This window comes from Equus asinus, chromosome 5 (assembly GCF_041296235.1).
Source record: "Equus asinus isolate D_3611 breed Donkey chromosome 5, EquAss-T2T_v2, whole genome shotgun sequence".
Classification (NCBI taxonomy): Eukaryota; Metazoa; Chordata; class Mammalia; order Perissodactyla; family Equidae; genus Equus; species Equus asinus.
The window spans coordinates 67,736,475-67,756,125 of record NC_091794.1 but is presented as its reverse complement, the minus strand read 5'-3'; the positions used below and the strand labels follow the sequence as shown (position 1 = coordinate 67,756,125).

The following is a 19,651-nucleotide window of genomic DNA, read 5'->3' as shown; positions in this document are numbered from 1 at the left end:
TAAAACTAACATGCAGTGGGTTTTGAAAGCATATTTAGGAAGGGTATGGTGGTTTCAAGATACTGTAGAGTGTGACAGAGAAAGGGACATTGATCACCAGGAAAAAGGGGGGTGGGGGCGGGGGGTAAATCTGGACCAGAGACTCCAACCTGGAGAATCGGGAAGCTCAGGTTGGGAAGGCACAAGAGCTCCTCTCCCACTTTCCTCATTCCACGTGAGAATTCCCCCCACCTGGGTCTTTCTGACGGGTGCTCTTCCAGGCTCTTCTTGTGCAGCTCTGGTGATGGGGAGCTCACTCTCCTAGGTGCTGGCTGTTCCACCCTGAACAGCTCTGCCTGTCAGGAAGGTCCCACTCACTCTGAGCTGGAACTGGTTTCCTTGCACTGCCACCACTGGTCCACTGGTCTCAGTCCCATGAGCCGGCTGACACAGACAGCGTAGTCCTCTCGTGCACAGCGGCCCTTTGGACTCCCACAGATTCATGGTTTCTTTCCTCCAGGTCTTTCAGCTGTTCCTCATGGGATGGCGTTTCAAATCCCCTTATCAATCTAATGTTGCAATCTGCAGGTGTGTCTTTATGTCTCTTACAGTGTAGGGTCCAGAACTGATAATAATTTTCTGGATAAGAGTCACTTAGCCTCACAACTGCTCTGTTAGGGCCAGAGCTGGGATTCTTGAGGGTCTGCGTGATTTCAAAGCCTGTGATTTTTCCACCCGTTGTGGAGCTGAATGAAATCACTATTGACTAAATACCCTAGTTCCTTTTACATAGGGGTGGCAAAGTCACACGTCCCCAGCTCAAGAGCCTTCACTGGCTCCCCCGTGCTGCCTGAATTATGTATGGAGGGTGCCTTCTGAGTGCCAACTGGAAGTCCTAAACATGGGTTTGGGCCTAGCAGTGGTTTGGGGCAGTCCCACAGAACTGGGGATTTTCCTTTGTGTCTCAGTTTCCAAGAGTCCCACCAGCAGATGTGGTCTAGACGCAGTGGACCCCGTGGGTTCTCTGCAAGCCCGCTACACGCAGCCTTTCCCACAGTGCTCTACACATTGCCCAAACCCTCAAGACTCCAAAAGACCTGGCCAGCCCTTCTCCTATGGTCCCTCTGAAGCTTCTCCACCACTTTCAAATTAGATGGGCAGCTCTCTTCCCAGAACCAAGGCACTGTTGCCTGTTTGAGCAGGCAGAATACAGTCTCTGGCTGAAGACTTTCACCACGGAACACCTGAACCTTGGGTCCATTGGACACACTGGTTTGCACGATTCAATTCACTCCACTCAAGGGGCCAGACCTTGGTCCAGGTTGGCCCCTCTTCCTCAGCACCCCCATTTCTGCCTTACGCCTCCTGCCACCTGCCCCAGTGCAGAGTCCCCAGCATGCAGTCCCCTGCAAAGCCATATGAGTTGCGACACTTATCCAGAAGAGCATTTCCCTTTCTTAGGTTGCAGACACAGGCTCAGTATGTACGCAGGTCACGGGGACCTGGCAGAAGGGAGGATACTTACATTTACTGGTTGACTTTTTGGCACATCATAAACACCTTCCTTCTTTTGGCTGGTGGGAACCTAGGGAAAAATCAAATGCAACACGGTCAGCATTGGTACTGCACTTTCTAAGAATGAAGAAACCAGACTTCAACTCGAAGCCCGCTAAGTGTGTATGAGAACAGCTCCTGAGGTCCAAGGGGCCCAGAGTGCAGGGGCTGCTGACTAGTGAAGGCCTCGGGCCAGGCTCCTTCCCTCAGGAATAGCGCACGAGGAGAGGGTGTGTGACCCAGTCAACAACTGTTTGCAGGCTGTCCCTGCCATTGGCTCCTTACAGATTCACAGCACAGGAAGCTGCAGAGACCTCAGAGATCACGTGGTGCAAAAAATCACCCTCATTTCACCAAAGACAGAAATGAGGCCCAGAGAGGAGCTCTGAGTTGTCCAAAGTGATTACAATAGTTTGCAGCTGAGCTGAAGCCGCTCCTTACTAAGACAGACCCGGGCTCTTGAAAATATAGCAAATATCAAGGTGTTAGAACAAAGTACAGCTTCTGTTGGGATCACATACAGGCTATGTGATAATTACCAAAGGCTTTTTCAAGAGAAAGGCCCATAAACGGCACAAAAAGCGTGAGACTAGAATCCAGAAAATCCTGATTGTTTTTAACACATGTCTGTACCTTCTCCCTTCCCTCTCTTCTCTGACTCAACCAGCTGTCTTACTGGGCCCTGAGCAGGTCGCTCAGCATCTCTGACCTTCATGATTATCAAATGAGTGCTGTTGGCTCTGCTTCTCGCTCAGACTGTTGTGAGGATCAAATGAGAAAATAGATAGTAAATAAAAATTATTAGGAACCGCAATACAGTAAAATGTTAACACGATAGCTTTTGTCATTGACACATTATATAAATAGGTCTATGAACATATTTTATAACACCAACAACATTAGGTATGTTGAATACTTTTCTCATGAGTCAATTACTGGCTTTGCATGGGAACATTCCAGATCAAAAGCAGTCATTAGTTGCTCTTTCCTAGCAGCCAGCACAGCTCAGCTCACCTCCATTGGAGGGAGGAGTCAGCAGTGGTTTTATAACTGTCTGATAACCTTCCTTTCCATCACACTGGGAGCTCCCTAAAGCAGGCACAGTGCCAAACACCAGCAGGCACTCAGCAAACGTCTGCTGGGTGAACGTCCCACAGAGGAACGCGTGGAATAGTGAAAGAAAAGTATCTTTCAGCTTGGACCAGCTGACCATTCCGTTCTTCTCAGAGAAGGAAGGAGTTGAGCTTATTCCTTGAGTCCCTTTGTCATTTTCACTCTCATTAGCTTAACTTAAAGTCCTTACAATAACCCTAAAATGTTGGTATTATAGTCTCCACTTTAAATAGTAGAAAATGAGGCTCAGAGATGTCAGGGAAATTTGCCCAAAGTTTCAAAACACGTAAGTAATCAAACCTACCTCTTTCGGGTTACCAAACAAGACATTTATTACTAACAGTGTGTGCTAACGTGGACGGGGCACTTTCTATGTGGCAGGCCCTCTTACGTATGTGTTGACGTACATTCTCACGTAACCCTCAGGACAAGTCAGTCAGGTGAGGATGACGACTGTCCCCATCCATGTTGCAGAGGAGGAAGATGAAGCCTGGAGAGGGCCCTGCGGTCAGGGGCAGGGGCCGGGGCCAGGTGGCTGAGCGTGGCAGTGTGCCTCTTCACCACTACACTATAGAGACAGCCGCGTCTCACCCCATTCCCACTGTCCCTACAGCTGTTTTGGTTGCTTCTTTTCTCTTTGACACCACATCCTCCACTCCTGGAAGTGTGTGCACATTCTTGGAGAAAACTGGCCCAGCAGCAAGCATGCACATGCAGAAGATGCACACTTTCAGAGCTGCTCTTGCAAACCTCAGTGTGCAGGGGGCCATTGAAGAATGTAATTTCTTTGCTCCTGATAACTGGGCTCCATCTAAAAGGAACCCTCTGAGAATGCCTACAGAGCCCTTGTTAACGAGGGCCAATAAATCACGAGCCCTCACTTTTATTTTTACTAGCTTACCCTTTCCTGAGCACAACGAGCAGAATTTCTGTTCCCTGTAATTCACTGCTCACCGTGGGCCCTTAGCAAGTTGAACTGCTGCTGACTGTCAATTATCCTTGCAAACGGAGAAGAAGCAGGGGGACGGACAGACCCAAACTTGCATAATTGAAAACGCTTTTCTGCTTGGCTCTCCCATGGGCGAGATATCAATCTGCCTGTTTGTGCTTTAAGATTTATCTCAGCCAGGACATCTTCTTGGGAGCCTTGCCTGACTCTCTAGGCCTAGTTCGAACCTTCCTCTGTACTCTTGTAACCTCTGGTGCATCCTTTCATTAAAAAGTAAAAGTTACTAAGTACATCTTACGTGGCCTGCACTGTGCTTTGCCTGGAACAATGATGGGGACAAGACGGATATGGCCCCTGGCTGAACAGAGCTCCTTGTCTTGTTGGGGAGATGGAAAGTAACCAGGCCACCAAAGTAAGGCATCAATGTGTGTTGTCTTCTATGGGCACTGTCAACCACACTGCAGCTGCCTATCACTCCTCTGTGTCCCCACTGCTCTGCAAGCTTGCTACAGGCAGGCCGATATCTTCTCATCCTTGTTCCTCCATCTGTAAACACTGGTTAAACATGAAACATCTAAGCATCAAACCTTTACCACGTGTGTGCTGAGGCAGAACACGGGCACAGGTGCTACAGGACCAAGACCAGAGCGAGCCTTGGTCCTGGCTCTCAGCTCTGTCCGCCTGGTCCTTTCAGTGTGTAGACCATGTCAGGAACACGACGTAGAGTGATAACAGTTCTGGACCAAAAGGAAACGGGAGAGCTCGTTCCTAATCCTGGCTCTGCCACATGCTGTGTGACCTCAGAGAGGTCACTTTGTTCTCTGAACTTCAGGCTCCTCATCTGGTTGTTGTGAGCATCCAAGGGGTTGCCTATAAACTCTTTGAGGGTGGGACGTGCTGTGGTCACTACTACAAGACCATGTGCCCAGCACATGCGAGGTGCTCCATACATCATTACCTTTTGAACGAACAAGTTAACAGATGTGAAACTACTGTGAAAACTATACATTGAGTACTGTACATACAGAAGACACTTCCAGCTCAGCAACATATTAGTAGTGTGGAGAGGCAGTTTAAGGGTTGGGTGACACAGGATTAGAGACTTATTATTTTAAAATAACGGTACTTGACACATCGTAGGTGATTAAAAACGATTTTCGAGTGAATGAACTTGGAGAACGACTGCGTGGAAAGCTGCTCTCTCTTACACAGGACGCTTGCTAAGCTTCTAGGGAGCTCTGGCCGTGGGCCCAGCGCTTCAGCTGGAGGGGCCCGAGTGTCTTACGTTTAAAACAAGTCATTGCAGCCGTCTTGTTACCCCACTGAGTCCTTGGAAGGGTCACAATTAAGTGAGGTGCAAAAACACTTTGTATGTGGGATTCTGTGTTGTTTTAATAAGATGAGGCTAACGTTTTCTGAGACATACAAAGAGAAAGACAATTGTTATTATGAATCCAGTTTGGAAAACGAGACTGCTGATCCTTGAAGCGGCACTCCGCATACTCAGTTGTCTCCCCTCCCTTACGCTGGATTAAAACAGCAAAGTCGGGCGAGGCTGCAGCTTTCTGCTGGGCTTCTGACAAGACGGGGGAGCAGTCGCTTTCTACCTCACTCACTCCATCACCTAAGACATCCTGAACAGCATCTGATACTGACGATATGAGGAGGTAACATGAACTAACATTGACATAGAACCTACTCCGTACCAAGTGCCATCCTCTTGCCTCACATCTTCACGTCACTTCCAGAAGCAGGTAACAGAGTATCCCTATGTTAGAGCCCAGGAAATTGAGATACAGAAGTTATGTCCTTCACCCAAGGACACAAAACAGTTAAAGGATTAGGCCCTACATCTGTTTGCCTCATTCCAGAAAACAGGGGATGGAATAAAATCTGAAACCATCGTGGGCCAAGCTGAAGCATAAGAAACATGGCAATCTACTCAGGAGGAACAGCTATGGAACACTTGTGGGCCCTTAAAAAAAAGGAGGCTCCTAATAGCAGCTCCTTCAAAGCCCAGTCTTATCTTTAGGCCCCAGAGCTCACCTCTTGTTAAGCAAATTGAGGCCCAGCTGACCGGCAATGCAGAGAGAAGGACCAGAGGCCTCTCCCACAGAGGGTGATCAAATATTCAACCTCGTAAATAGTGCCTCCTGTTAACAGGACTGTGAAACAAGTTGATTTTTAGATAGTGACTTGAACCGTACACAGAATCTAATGGTGAAACTCAGTATCAGGGAATCCTCAGCTGGAAAGAGCCCCAGGATTTATGTATTTATTTACAGAGGTTAGAGAGGCCTGAGTGTGAGTGGGGGCTCGAACTCTGGCCAGCTGTGACCCGGGGGAAGGTCTTGGATCTCTGTGGGGTTTCCTCTTCTGTGAGGTGGGAACAGCAGGTCAAGCCGCATAGGGTTGTTGTGAGATATAGTAAGATACTGCCTGTAAATCCATTCACAGAGCCGGCCCACACTCAGCCCTCAATAAATGTTACCAAAAGCACGCACACACACGCATACACACGCATGCACACACCGTTTCTAAGAGCCTTGTGCCCTGAAAAGCAAGCCAACATGCTTCTCTGAAGAATCATAGCCTTTGACGAAGCACTCGTTGCAAGGAATAGAAAACGGCCTTGCCTGAGAGACTCTCCAGTCATATTTGCTCATTTTACAGATGGGTAAACTGAGGCCCTAAGAAGGAAAGGAACTTGACAGGGTGCTTGATGGCTGAGTGGGCACTGGTACTAAGATCCTATGGACTCAGCGTGTGACCCAGGATGAAGCCTCTCCTTTACATTCTCTGGCCAACGTGTGAGTCAGGGAGAAATTAGACCCCTATTTTATCATTGGGGAAACTGAGGCTCAGAGAGGGCAAGTGCCTTGCCCACTACCACTCAGCCAAACGCAGTTGGTGACAGAGCCAGAACTAGGATGCAGTTCTCCACTTGCCTCAACCAGTTCTTCCCAGGACACGGGGATGTCCCACCAGCAGTCCCCAAGCACAATGGGAGCCTGACAACCAGAGCTCAGCCTGAATTCAGGAGCCTCCTATGACAAACAGCCTATTTATGTTTTAAAAGGTGTTCTGTCTTCACAGGATGACTGGTTAGTGGTTCCTTTGGCCTCATATTCAGACACTGCAAGGTTGTACTTTAAAGTCTGACACTGAGGACAAATTTGCAACTTTTCTGTTTAAAGACCGAAACTTTGTGAGCGATGATTTTTAAGCAAAGCCTCAAAGCACAACCTCGCACTTGAATCCACTCCAGATGGATCCAGTGGATAGAAATACTTAGATGGTTAATCCACAGGGCCGGTTTGAACCGAGTTGCTGGTAGAGCTAACGCTACACTTTGGTCATTTAGAATTCTGTGCGTTTGATGGAAATTGAAAATCTGCTTTACTTTCATTACACAAGTAATGCATGCCCAAGGCAGGGTAACAGACCCCACGACAAAGTAGATTAAGAAAATTAAAATCACTTACAAATACATTAAATGTTTTCCTTCTTCCACAATGTTTATATTCAAATGAGGACTAAAATTCTAATTAGTGAAAAATCGGAGGTCGTCATATTTGTTTGATGTGTTGCTATGCTGCAATTCCTCAGGCTCTTTGATGGGAAGGCAGAGGCAGAAGCGTGAGTTCTGCCTTTACACACTTGCCCAGGTTTGGTCTCAGCTCTGAATGGTGGTGCAGCCCTGTGGAAGCTGCTCTATTTCTCTGAGGCTCAGTTTCCCCTTGTAATGGTGGGACCTAAATACCTACTTTATCACATATTTGTGAGAATTACATGAGTTAAAGTGTGTTCATGGATCTTCCCATAAGCAGACATTTAAGAATATTGATATACCTTCCCTTCAGAAGGGGTAAAACCTTTAGCTATACTTTCTTTATTCCATTAATATTCCCAATGTTGTCTTCAAATAGCATTTTTGAATCTGTACTTCATTTTCAGTAGTGCGGTTTGCTTCTTAAAGAAATTGGATGAATAAAGTCTTTGCCTGTACTATATTATGGACAACAACCCTCCAGTGGATTACTTTAGTGAACTGGAATGTTTGACTTTTGAATCAACTGAAAACAGTTAAGATCCATGAAACATTAAAACATGGTACCCAACTGGCCATTAACCATTTCCACAATAAGTCATGGAAACTTTTGGTAAATTGCAGGAGGACTAGGAGCCAGTCACGCACGGGTGCTTAAACAAGCCTGGAGAGAGGTCCGTGGAGCTGGTGAGGAGAGCACCCTGGCTCCTCAGACCCTTCATGCATTTATGGGCAGCGGTGCAAGGGTGGGAGAGGGAAGCGATCTTATACCTGATAAATGTTTTCTTCCGCTTCCGGGTCACGGATTGGCTCGTGTCCAGCCTCAAACACAATGTACTATTACGGAGCAGCCAGAGAGGAAAATTCAGAAGGGAAAAGAAAGAGGAAAAAAAGCATTTGGAATTCAAGATACAAATCACAGTGAGCATTAAAGAAACAGACACCAGAGAAAATACCTTAAAGAGACAACTGAGTTCCTGAAATACCACGCATGCCTTCAGGTTCTTGTCTTTTCTAAGGAAATCTGCAAAGGTCTGACCATCAGTCCCTTAGAGATGATTGCCTGGGGCCCCACAGATCTTTCTGGAGAGACCACCTCTTCGTTCAGTGGCATTTATCTCCGCAATGTCTGCACGTGATGGCTCTGCTGAGTGGGAATGACGTCTTGTGGGAATGCCTGGATCCCAGCTTTGTCAGCTTTGGGTTAGAGGGCCACTCCCTTCACCTCCAAAGGCTCAAGGTCTTAAGCCAACTCTGAAGTGCTCAGAAGCCCCAAACTCCCTCATCCTACAAATATCACCTTATTTTACATTCTCAGGTTTAAATAGTGAAAATCAAATTTTATAGTGCCTATTTCAGACTCTAAAGTCCTGGGCCATTTCAAAGAGGGCAAGAGTCTTCATCTGGCTGAGCTCATATTATTACAAATCCTTGCCCTCAGCATTCTAGAGCAAGCGAATGTCGTTAAGTGCATCTGGGACTTTCGTTTGTATATATGCTAGATACTTCTTCCACTTCAGCTTTTCCATATTATATCACTTTTTAAAAATCCATGTTATTTTACTTTCATCATCGTGGTACCAGCTGTGTGAAAACATGCATTTACATATAACGCATCTGTGACACACACACATAGAAGCCATGTGTGTCCCAGTTAGAAATATAAATTTTAGGTTTTCTTTTATGTCCAACAAGTCAAATTTGTGGCTTCTTTCTCTCCTTGGGAATAAGCACAGGGCAGGAGAGGCCCTCTCTTCCCTCTTTTCTGTGTCTGTTTGAACAGAGCACGTATTGAACTCAAGAGACATCACCTCTCTACTCTCACCTAGGCTGCAACCTAGAGGAGAGCCCAGAGAAAGCTGCAGGCTGCAAGGTCTCCAGGATGGCCCTTTCCCTCCTCACAACAGGTCCTAGGACAAGAGCCGGCAATCAGAGGGGCAGCCCGGCTGCTGGCGGCCAGCGAGGACTCCCCTCACAGCCTTTCTAAAGCTTATAAACTGTCCTTCGGGTTCGCATTTGAATGTTGTCAAAATGTCAGTCCCCATCTCTGCTTCTTAACTCAGGGAGGCCACCTCATTATTCACAGTCTCTCTAACGAACTCAGAATATTCAAGAGACTCTTGAAAACCTTCAGCTCTGGGATCAAACTTTTAGATTGTGGAGGGTGCTGAGGCGGGGCAAGAAGGGAGAAGCGAATCTCCAAATCCCATGTTATTGATGCCAGCCAAACTTCTGTTAGTTTTTATGGGAATTCGCTCCCAGAGGGGCTGGGAGCCCTCCCCGTCAGAAATAACCTTGGTCACTCTCCAAGCTCTGCAGTCAGCGGATTCTTCAGGTCTCTGGCAGAATCTCTCTACCACAGGCCTGGCCATTCCTGACCCTAAACCCCGACTGGTTTCAGAAATTACCTGGTATACAGGATCTTCCACATCCTCTTCCAAAATTGTCTACAGCAGAATGAGGGAAGGGAGGGTAAAAAGCAGAGGATAGAAAAGGAAGAGATGTGAGACTATATTCAGAAATTAAGGACAGTACAGAAACCAGCTCTGGGCAGCATAGGCTGCTGGGTCATTAAGGTAGAAAACACAGAGAAAAAATCAAATCCCTTGCGGCTCCCCACCCCCATCGTTAACAATAGCAAGGCAGCTGCATTTCTTCAGTCCTCCTGCCCTGAAATCCTCCTCCGGATTCGAGATCCCACTTTCTCTGAGGCGTCTGGCATTTCAGAGAATGAGGGAGCCTCTCTAGCGCCTGCCTCGGTGCCTGTGATTTACACGGGAACCTTCGCTCTTTGTTCATTTCCACTTGGCAGCAGGAGGAGAAGCCCGGACTGTCAGTTTCCACCTGTTTACTCTGAGCCCCACTTGTCTCTGGAACCAGGATAAAGTCACGGGTATACCTGATACACAGCTTGTTCGCACTGCTTATCCTTTTGTGCCTTTTTTTCCAATTCTTCTCTTTGCTTCAATTCATAAATAAGTTGAAAGAGATCTCTCAAGTCCAGAATAACAGGTTCAGCCTGGAGTAAAAGGTGGTAAAGCGCATTAATGAGAGAACGGCCCTGAGCCGCAGCCACCAAGTTCCGTTTTGCCTGCTACAACCAGCGGTCCTTGCTTTTTCTACTAAACTGAAAGCATTCCATCTTTAATTAATTCTACCTTGTTTATGTTGGTTTAGCAAATTGCATCTAGGCTAAAGTTCATTTCTTCAACTAATTATATTTGCAAATTCATAATAATCATAAGCATAAAAAGCATTACTTTTATTTATTAGTAATTTCAAATACAATAAAATTAGGGTAGGCCTTATGCAAAATAGCTATTTATTTTCTCTTATTTTCTTTTTAAATGAGGCTATGAACACAAGGAAACTTATTTGTATACTGTGCCTCCATCCAGCTTAATCAGAGAGGAAAATAAGTAGTCATTAAGAAATATCCATTAGAAAAACCAACAACTAGGTGGGCATGAGCACGTTTCCTCACTCCGAGGCTGTCTATCTTTTCTAGATGGGAACCTGAGAGTCAGCACCGCTCAGCCAGACATCAGAGTGGGCCTTCAAAGACCAGCAGTGTGGCTGTGCTGTCCCCTGAGCTTACAAGGAAGGCGCCCTCCTTGGGTGGGATACTCACCGCCTGGGCTGTTTTTATGGCCACAAATCTGTGATTCCCTTCCTTCCCACAAACGTATCCAAAGGCCCGGTGATCTGTGATGTCCTTTGCAATGTAGGAAATTTCGTGAACAGCATGATGATGCTGAAGGGCCTATCGGAGACAAAAGGAAGACATATTTCAAGGGACTTTCCCTTCGAGCTGTTGATCAATAAGAGATGTGTTTCAGCTACGTGTGAAGAGGCTCCAAGGGCTTTGGAAAAGCTGTTTGGTCCAGATGGGAGGAGGAGAGCTATGCCTGCCCTTGAGAAATGGAGGCATCCCTCCCTGGTCTTAATGCCGTGACCAGAGAGACAAACAGGACCGTTCACATGTTGAATGAGCGTCTGTGCGGTGGCTTCCGTGAGCTTGCTGGAGCCAGCCAGTCTAACTCAGGGTGTGGGCTCTGAGATGTCTTTCTTCATGACACAGCCCAGTCTAAGTTCTGGCCTGACACTTAACACACTGACACACGCAGAGCAGCTGCTTGCCACAGTGGAAGATGTCCACTGCACGACTACACGGGGCGCCATTCACATCATAGACCCAGACGTTTACATGGTTACAACACCTTTCTGACAGATGGTGATAGGGTGTCTTGAGGAACGAACACCTTTCTCTATCTTGTCCAAAGTCACTGCTTGGGCTAGAGGTGGGGTCCCCCGTAGCTCTGAGGCTTTCCACAGGTTGGTTCCTCTGTCTTGTCTGTCTGTTCCTTCTTTTATGTACTGACCCGAATCCTATTCCTCTTGCAAAGGCCATTTGAAACAGCACCACCTCTGTGAAACTGCCCCTGAAAAAGGCCGGCCTTCCCTCTCCCTGCAGAAGTAATTCCTCCCTCTTCCGTGTTTCCGTAGCACGTTAGTCTCCCGTGATAACGACACTCCTGATGGAGTCCTCGCACACAGCTCCCTGGGCCCCTGCTCCCAGGGACCTGCCTTCTCTGCCATGTTTGCCCTATTCCTGGTCGGCCTTCCCCACCAGGCTCTGTCTTCCTCGTCTCTATCATCCCGGCACCTTGCACTGTGCCTGGCCGATAACTGATCATCTAAAGTAAATTGGGATAGCTGATCAGCAATTTGAAAATCTTTTGAAACTGAGCTTCCTGCTTTTATTGTCTAAGCTGCAACAAATAATATTCACCATCCTTTTGGTGATGTTTGATTTTTATGGCCATTTTCCTATATTAAACCTACTTAAAGCAATCCTCACTCAACAGTATTCTGTAAAGGCTTATGTATGTGTCTGGGTGTTATACGACATGTTTAAAGTCCTTATAACGGGCCTTTTCATTATACTGGGTGTTAAGAGGCTTGAATTCTAGTCACTATGTGAACCCAAGGCACTCACTGTACCTCTCTGGACCTCAGTTTATTGCTCTATCAAATGAGAAGTTTGTGCCAGATCCATGGCTCTTAACCCAAAGCCCTGGGTCTACTGGGGTCATTAAAGGTAATAAAAAGAGGTCCTAAGCAATTTTCAATATTTCAAAAAGCTAAACAGAAAGTTATAATTATTGCTGATAAGACTACACATTTCATTGTGCATGCAAATAAAAACACCAATTTACTGGAATTGTATCAGGTTACTGTTGTCCTCTTTAGCTAATCTTTGAGCAGATTCTCTTTGGCAATTAGTTATGAGTTCAAAGAATCCAAAGAGGAGAGTGAATGATTATACATGCATTTTTTTGGTGGAAAAAATCTTCCTCGTTACTGAGTCCATGGAGTGAGAACGTAACACAAGGGGAACTTTGTTATGAAAATGTTGGGAACCACTGGAGTAGATGTTCTCTAAGGTCTTGTTCCATCTCCCCAGATCCTTTAGGCATTAGGACCTTGAACCACACAGCCAGCATTTTGGAACAGCGGGCATCTGGCTCTCACGATGGTCATCATCGTAGTTCTGGACCATTCGTCCTGGCCTTCCATAATGTCCATTCCCAGCCCATTGCCATCTTTCCAGGCTTCTGAGTTTAGGAATCACTTCTGCAGTAGAATTTGCTGATACACCTTAACCTTCTAGAGTCTGATATTCATTAACCTCTTTGACTACTCTTGGGAGCTCTCCCTTCAGCTTCATGCTCTGTCCAGGTTGCCTGCTGCCTACTATACATCATACTTGAGGGGTGGTGTCACTGCCCAGTCACCTCAGCTCCTCAAGTGGTCATAAGGGTAATTGTTTAATTTTAGTGTATTTCAACACAAATAAAGTTGGCGAAGAAGGAAGCGTTGTTAGTAAAATAATCAGGATCTATTTATTCTCGTTTTATTAAGAGGACATACTTAGCTAGCAGAGGAAAGCTGCTCGAAGAACGGTAGCTTTTTTATGGTGTTAATGATGTAAAATTGATGAGATTTACACTCACACAACATGGGGGTATTGATTTATAGGCTTCTGTGAGCTCGAATGGTAGGCAGCAGGAGAAAGTGGGAGACAAACATGTTCTCCTTCTCTGCCTTTGCTGAAAGTATTTCTCTCTCTGGATAATGTGCAGAATGTTATCCTTGTCTCCTACTAAATCAAAGTTTGACGACAGTGCCTTATTGATTGCCAAGTGGGATATTGCTCTGAAATTAAACTGCGATTAGAAGTCTTCCTGGTGGAATTAGATTTGGAGATGACTGTGCAGTGGTCAAATATCACTTCCTATGCACACAGCAGATGGAGATGTTTTAATTTATCTGGGCCTCCTCATTAAGTGTTTTAAAATCAAAACATTTTTAATGCCTGATGATACCTAATAATATACTTGCCTCACCAAGTATAACTGTGTGTGCGCGTGAAGTGCTTAAAGATATTTGTACCATTATCTTTTCCCACAGTTAATTTTATGACATGTTAAAAAGGATTACTGTGAAAGTGGCTCATTCATTTGGAAACTAAGAGTCAGTGAGGGAATATGTCTCCACTTTCTCCACCCTTAACCACGCATACAAAACACAGATACTTGGAAATACAAAGACATCACAATCCAGCTAATGCCACAGTTGTATCACCACGTTCATCTCAGCAACTCAGAGGATCTGGCAAATACTTGTTCACTGAGCCTCAAAACTGCTCCATGTCTTAAGCAGATTTTATCAGCACAATCAAAGACAATTGGAGCCAGAGGAACCTTATACATCACACAGGTCAACTCTGAGTTTATTCATGAAAGGACAGAGGGTCAGAGAGCGTTTTGGCAGAACTAGTCCTAAACCAGGCCTCATTCTCCCTAGTCAGGGTGACAAAGCTTTCAAAAGAGGAAATAATATTGTGTCGAATCAAGGTCACCTTCCCTTAGACTCCTGGCTCCCTAGTCAACAACAGAACCATGATCCCCCGACAAGCTGGCAAGAGGAAGGCAAGAGAAGGGGAGAGCTGGGTAAGAAGGTAGAGCTGAGGCTGTCCTGTCAGGTATCTGAGGTCAGAGAGGGTCATGTATCAGAAGGTTTGGGGTAAAGACCAGCTATAAGGATCTCAAAGGAAAGGTCAAGACAGCGTGATCTGGAAGTGTGTTCTCAGGAGCCTGGCCATCTGTGGTTTCTGTTAAGCAGCCAAGGCTGGAAAGGCAAAGTGGGGTCCAGGGCCACAGGAGACAAAGACTGCTCATTCTAGGAGTGTTTCTGTGGGGAATTCTTGGAGCATCATGGGTTGTTCTGGAGGCAGCAGAAAATACTAGGCTGGAGAGGGAGGGAAAAGGTAGAGGAAAGGCAGATTCTGGTTGCCCTTCTACATTTCCTTTGGAAAATAGTTTTTGTCTTGGAAAACTAGTCTAGATATTAAAGTACTGCCAAAAAATAAAAGCAGGTATTTTAAAGATAGAGTTTTCAAGACACCCTGCTTCTCTTCCACAGCTTCACGTATTCCTCCCATTCTGAACCCTGTTCTTTACGGTGTGGATGAAAGTTGTCACCGAAGAATTCCAGGAACAATCCAGAGGTCAACCTGGTCTATCCAGTCCGCCCTTCCTCCCAGAGGTGAACTTCAGGTAAGTGAGGCTGCAGATAATCTAAAGAGCTCATCACTCCCACTTTGGGTTCTGGACTTTCCCACCTCTGGGCCACTGCTCACATTGTTTTCTCCACCGATTGCCCTCTTCATCCCTGACCCAAGCTTCATCAACTCCACAGAACCAGCCATGTCTGGTCTCCTCAGTCTTATCCCAGCTCCTAATACGGTTCCTTTTGAACAGTAAGTGCTAAATAATGTTCGATGAATTCAAGAAGGAAGGAAGAACTAAGCCATCTGAAGATATACATGCACAAGGTAGTTGCTCAAGAAATGCTCAATGAATGATTGAGTCAGATTGATTCACGACATTTCACATAGGATTCATTCTGTGAACAGAGGGTTTCTTATCTGACATCATTAAATCCTTTTTTTTTCCGTAGCATTTCCATAAGCCATTTACCAATGTTTCAATGAAGTATCAAATTGTTTGGAGGGTTATTATCTGACAGAATAAATTACAGAGAAGACTTAATTTGTAGCATGGCTCAATACAGCCAATTAAATACAGTATGGATGAGAAAGTCACCCACTCAGACTTTACCATTAGCTTTTTTTAAAGAATAAATTCTACCCTCTTTAGTCTTCATATTATTATTATGTGTGCGTGTGTATGTGTGTGCGTGTGTGTGTGAGAGTGGGTGCTTCCCCGAGGCAATGCTATTCACAGGAAAACTACCCGCCAGGATTCAAGTGAGTTAACAAAAAAACGAAACAAGACAAAACAAAAAAGCAGATAGACACAGAATAAAAATAGATACATGAAAAATACACTACTTCACACTACAGGCAATTACAGTAGTTAAAACCTCACAAGACAAAGGAAGGCCCAGGCTCATTATAAAGGCCTTTCTGTTTTCTAACATATTTTTGGATGCATTTGCTGCATTGCAGTGCCAGTGAGGCTGGGTGGCAACCTCTGCAGCAGCCCCCAGGCCCCTCATTGTCAAATGCTAAATGGAGCAGGTCAGAGCGAATTCTTCCCTGAGTTCCCATCCTGAAATCTTCTAGAAGGTTTTACTCAAGGATAAGACCAAAGTTCCAAACATCCTAGTCTCTAGCTGAAGAGGCTGTGTGACAACAGAGAAAGGAATGTGGACTCTGGAGCCAGAGAGAAGACAATTCAAATTTAAGCTCTCTTATTTAGACATAGCTTTGGGCACGTCACTCCAACTTTCTGAGCCTCATTTTCTCTTTTTGTATAATACAGAGAATGATACAGAAGCCAAAAGGCTGTTGGAAATGTTAAATTGATTCATATAAAACATACCAGATATAAATGAGATGCCATTTTCCCCACCAGAGTGAAAAAAAAAGGTAACACCCAGAGTTGATAAAAGTGTGGGGAAACAGACACATTCCTGGGCTCCTGGTTTCCTGTGTGTACAACAAGGATAATAACAGGACCTCCACCGTGGTCCTGTTAGGAAGATGAGCGAGTTAGTTCCTGAAAGGGCTTGGAACAGGCCAGGGCGCACAGTCAGGGCTGTGGGAGTGTTGGCCATTGTGGCCATTTTTGTTATTTGTGGGAGTGTGATTTGGTGCAACTTTTCTGGAGGGCAGATTGGCTGTACGTTTCAAAGCCTTAATGACATGCATGAACTTTGACCCCATGATTCTTCTTGTAGGGACTCAATTGTCTGTAAATAATGTCAGATGTGGGCAAAGACTCAGATACAAGATATTCCCTGCAGTGCTGCTAGAATAGTGAAAAATTAGAAATGTCTGAAGTGCTGGGCGGTAACCGATTGGTTGAAGAAACTGCATTTTGCTATAAGATGAAATAATATGCAGTAACCGAAAATTATCTTGGGAATGTATGTGCTTTTTGCTGTGGAAATATATTCACAGCATCTTGCTGAATGAAAAAAGCATATTACAAAATAGTATGTTTAATATGATCCTGCTTTTGAAAAAAAGGATGCATATCCATATATATGTGTCTAAAAAGTCTGGAAGCACATGCAACAAAATCTTAACAAGAGTTCTCTCTTGAGTGGTGGAATTACCAGTGATTTTTAAAAGCCTGACTTTTGCTTATTTATAGTAATTTTTTAAAAATTATACTAATTCATACTGATTACCTCAAGTACTAAGTATTAAATAAATATTAAAATACTAAGTATTAAAATAAAGAAAAAACATAAGACGCTTTTTTCTCTCATATTTGAATTTAGTGAATTTAGTGTAGGCACCATCACTGATCCCTTTTTACAACCATCTTTGAGCCCACTCAGCCTCTTGCATTCTCACCCCCATAACCAAGACGTGTCAATGTCACATTCCAAATATCTTTCACTTTGTCCATTTCTCTCCATCTACACCACCAGACTGAGGTCACAGCCATCATTTCTAGCCTGGATAAGTGCAATGGCCTCAGTCCCTACACGTCCACTTTTGTTGGCCTCTGCTCTAATAGTCACACCACGGTGAGAAGGGATTGAGAGAAAATCTGGCAAATTTGATCACGGCTATCTAGTACTTAAAACACATCAAAGGCTTCCCATTGCTCTTAAGATGAAGACCAAAATCTCTGCCAGGGCCTCCGTCCACCTCCCCAGGGTCTCTCACCATGGCCCCCTTGTTTCCCACCACCCTGGGTCATTATTCCGTCCTCAAACGCGCCACACTCCCCTCTCAGGTTTTTGCACGTGCTGTTCCATCTGCCTAGAAAGCTCAACTCCTCCTCTTCAGACCTCAGCACAGATGTCTGTTCTCTTCAAAAGCTTCCCTGACTTTCCAATAGAGACCTGGTTCCCATAACACAAGTCCTCTTAGCTGCCTGGACTTGTCCATGTGGGGAATTGTTCGGTTTGTCATTATGCATGTGGGTACATATACACAATAGTCAGACCCAGGATGCAGCAACAATATCTCTTTTCTCACCTTCTTATCCTGAGCATCAAGTACAGTGTTTGACCTAGAGTAAGGATTCGGTGCACACATATTTCTATTGTAGTAAAATACACATAACATAAATTGATAACTTTAACCATATTTAAGTGTACAGTTTTGTGGCATTAAGTACATTCACAGTGTTCTGCAACCGTCACCACCATCCATCTCCAGAACTTTATCATCTTCCCAAACTGACAGCCTGTACCATTAAACACCAACTTCCCATTCCCCCTCCCCCAGCCCCTAACAACCGCATTCTACTTTCTGTCTCTCTGAGTTTGTCAGTACATATTTTAAATGAATAATTTGAATGAATAAATCTGTCAGCAGGATCCTGAGTCCAAGTCCCCCGTCCACCCCCGGCTCTCCCAGCGCCTCCGTCTCTAAGCCCCCATGTCCTCAGCTGTGAAAACGAGCAGGTCAGACTCAGTCAACATTCATGTCCTCTTTTGCTCTAGACACTTTCCAATCCTTTTTAAAATTTTATAACAAATCAATAGCTACAAAATCCCAGCTTCTTCTTAGTAGCTCTCAAAACCTATGTTACCCACACAGCTCTGAAAAGATGTGAGTGAAGTCCTTGCCTAAAAATAGGGAGAGGAACTAGTTAACTCATGGAGAGCATCCTAGACCTGTGATTTGGGCTTACATTTGTCTAAGAGGAAAAGTGGAGCCAGGCGTGCTTAATCAATTAGCAATCACCAAAATGACAAGGAAGCAGAGTTCTGCTCAGGAGAAGTAAAAACTACCTTAAGCAGGAAACTGGCTTCCACGTGAAGCACTAGTTTCCTAACACTGGGGTTCAACCACAATTCCACGTCCCATGACCAAGGACGTGGCTACAGCATCGTCACACTTGGCAGTAGGTCGGACTAGCTGTCCTCTCTCATTCATTCCCAAAAGCCCTTCCGGACTAGACCCTGGAAATACTGAGATGAGTAAGATGCAGTCTGGGCTCTCAAAAGTCGGCAATGTGCATGAGCATGTGCGTGCATGCATGTGTGTGTGTAAGAAAGGGGCTCCGTTTCGGCTACTTACTCAGAGTATTTTGTATATTGTGTTGTCCTGTCCCCATTTCCAAAAGGCATGTGGTATGATGGAAGGATCTGAATCTCAGCTTTGTGGCCATGGGCAAGTCACCTTATCTCACTGAGCCTCAGTTTCTTCATCTGTAAAATGGGAATGATCCCTTCCTCACAGGGATGTGAGGAAGGTCACTGGAAGTGTCTGGCAGTCTATTTGGAAGACAGGAGGCTTTTAATACTTTGGATCTTTTCCCAGGCAACTGAGTTTAAGATTCTTGCTCTAATGACTACGTTACACAGTGTTCAATCACCAAGCACGGTTCCCTCGGGGAGCCCTTCTTTAGAGCCGACAGGATAATAGTCTTGGAGTGGCCAACAGATGGTGAGAGAGAGTCCACTGGGAAGTCAAGTCACCAGGAAAGAAAGAGGAGCTGAGAGTTAGGGTTTCAAACTTCGTGATGTCATCTTACAGCCTGGATCTCATCACCCTGGGGAATTTAACCCTGTACTGTTCAGTTATGTAAAGCAGTGAATTCTTTTGTTGCTTAAGTCTATTTAAGGGAGCTTTGTATTACTCACAACCAAGAGATTTCTGAACAACATAGTGACCATCATTATCCCTATCTTAGACAGGGGGAAACAGGCTCAGAAAGCAGCGACCTGCCCAAGAAACATCAGGCTGACGTAGTCTTTAGCAAGTCTCAGGGACACTTGAGTCTATGCCTGGTTTATTGTTAGTAGTAATTAATATTGGAATTGCAATTTTGAATTTGCTCTGGGTATATATTAGGATACAATAGATACATTGTTATTAGAAAGCAAGATTTTCAGTGAAAGAAAAATGCGATATAAATATAAAAGTTACGAAATAACCCAATAATTTTAAATTTGAATTGGAAATATCAATATGAACTCACGATTTAAAAACTACATTCCTAGCA

At 45.0% G+C, this 19,651-nt stretch overlaps 1 protein-coding gene across 14 annotated transcripts in view; it reads right to left on the bottom strand.

The window, feature by feature from the left end:
• DAB1 (DAB adaptor protein 1) overlaps nucleotides 1-19,651 on the bottom strand; it is a 1,086,856-nt gene that overhangs the window by 55,175 nt on the left and 1,012,030 nt on the right. For 7 of the 14 annotated variants that reach the window (XM_070509805.1, XM_044770893.2, XM_044770891.2 and 4 more), the window contains 5 exons: nucleotides 10,777-10,908; nucleotides 10,045-10,164; nucleotides 9,554-9,592; nucleotides 7,917-7,982; nucleotides 1,505-1,564 (listed from right to left, as the gene is read on the bottom strand). In XM_070509805.1, coding sequence (XP_070365906.1) covers nucleotides 1,505-1,564; nucleotides 7,917-7,982; nucleotides 9,554-9,592; nucleotides 10,045-10,164; nucleotides 10,777-10,908 — 417 coding nt within the window. The remainder of the gene's footprint in view (nucleotides 1-1,504; nucleotides 1,565-7,916; nucleotides 7,983-9,553; nucleotides 9,593-10,044; nucleotides 10,165-10,776; nucleotides 10,909-19,651) is intronic. The other 7 variants (XM_070509809.1, XM_044770894.2, XM_070509807.1 and 4 more) reach the window with 2 other exon arrangements.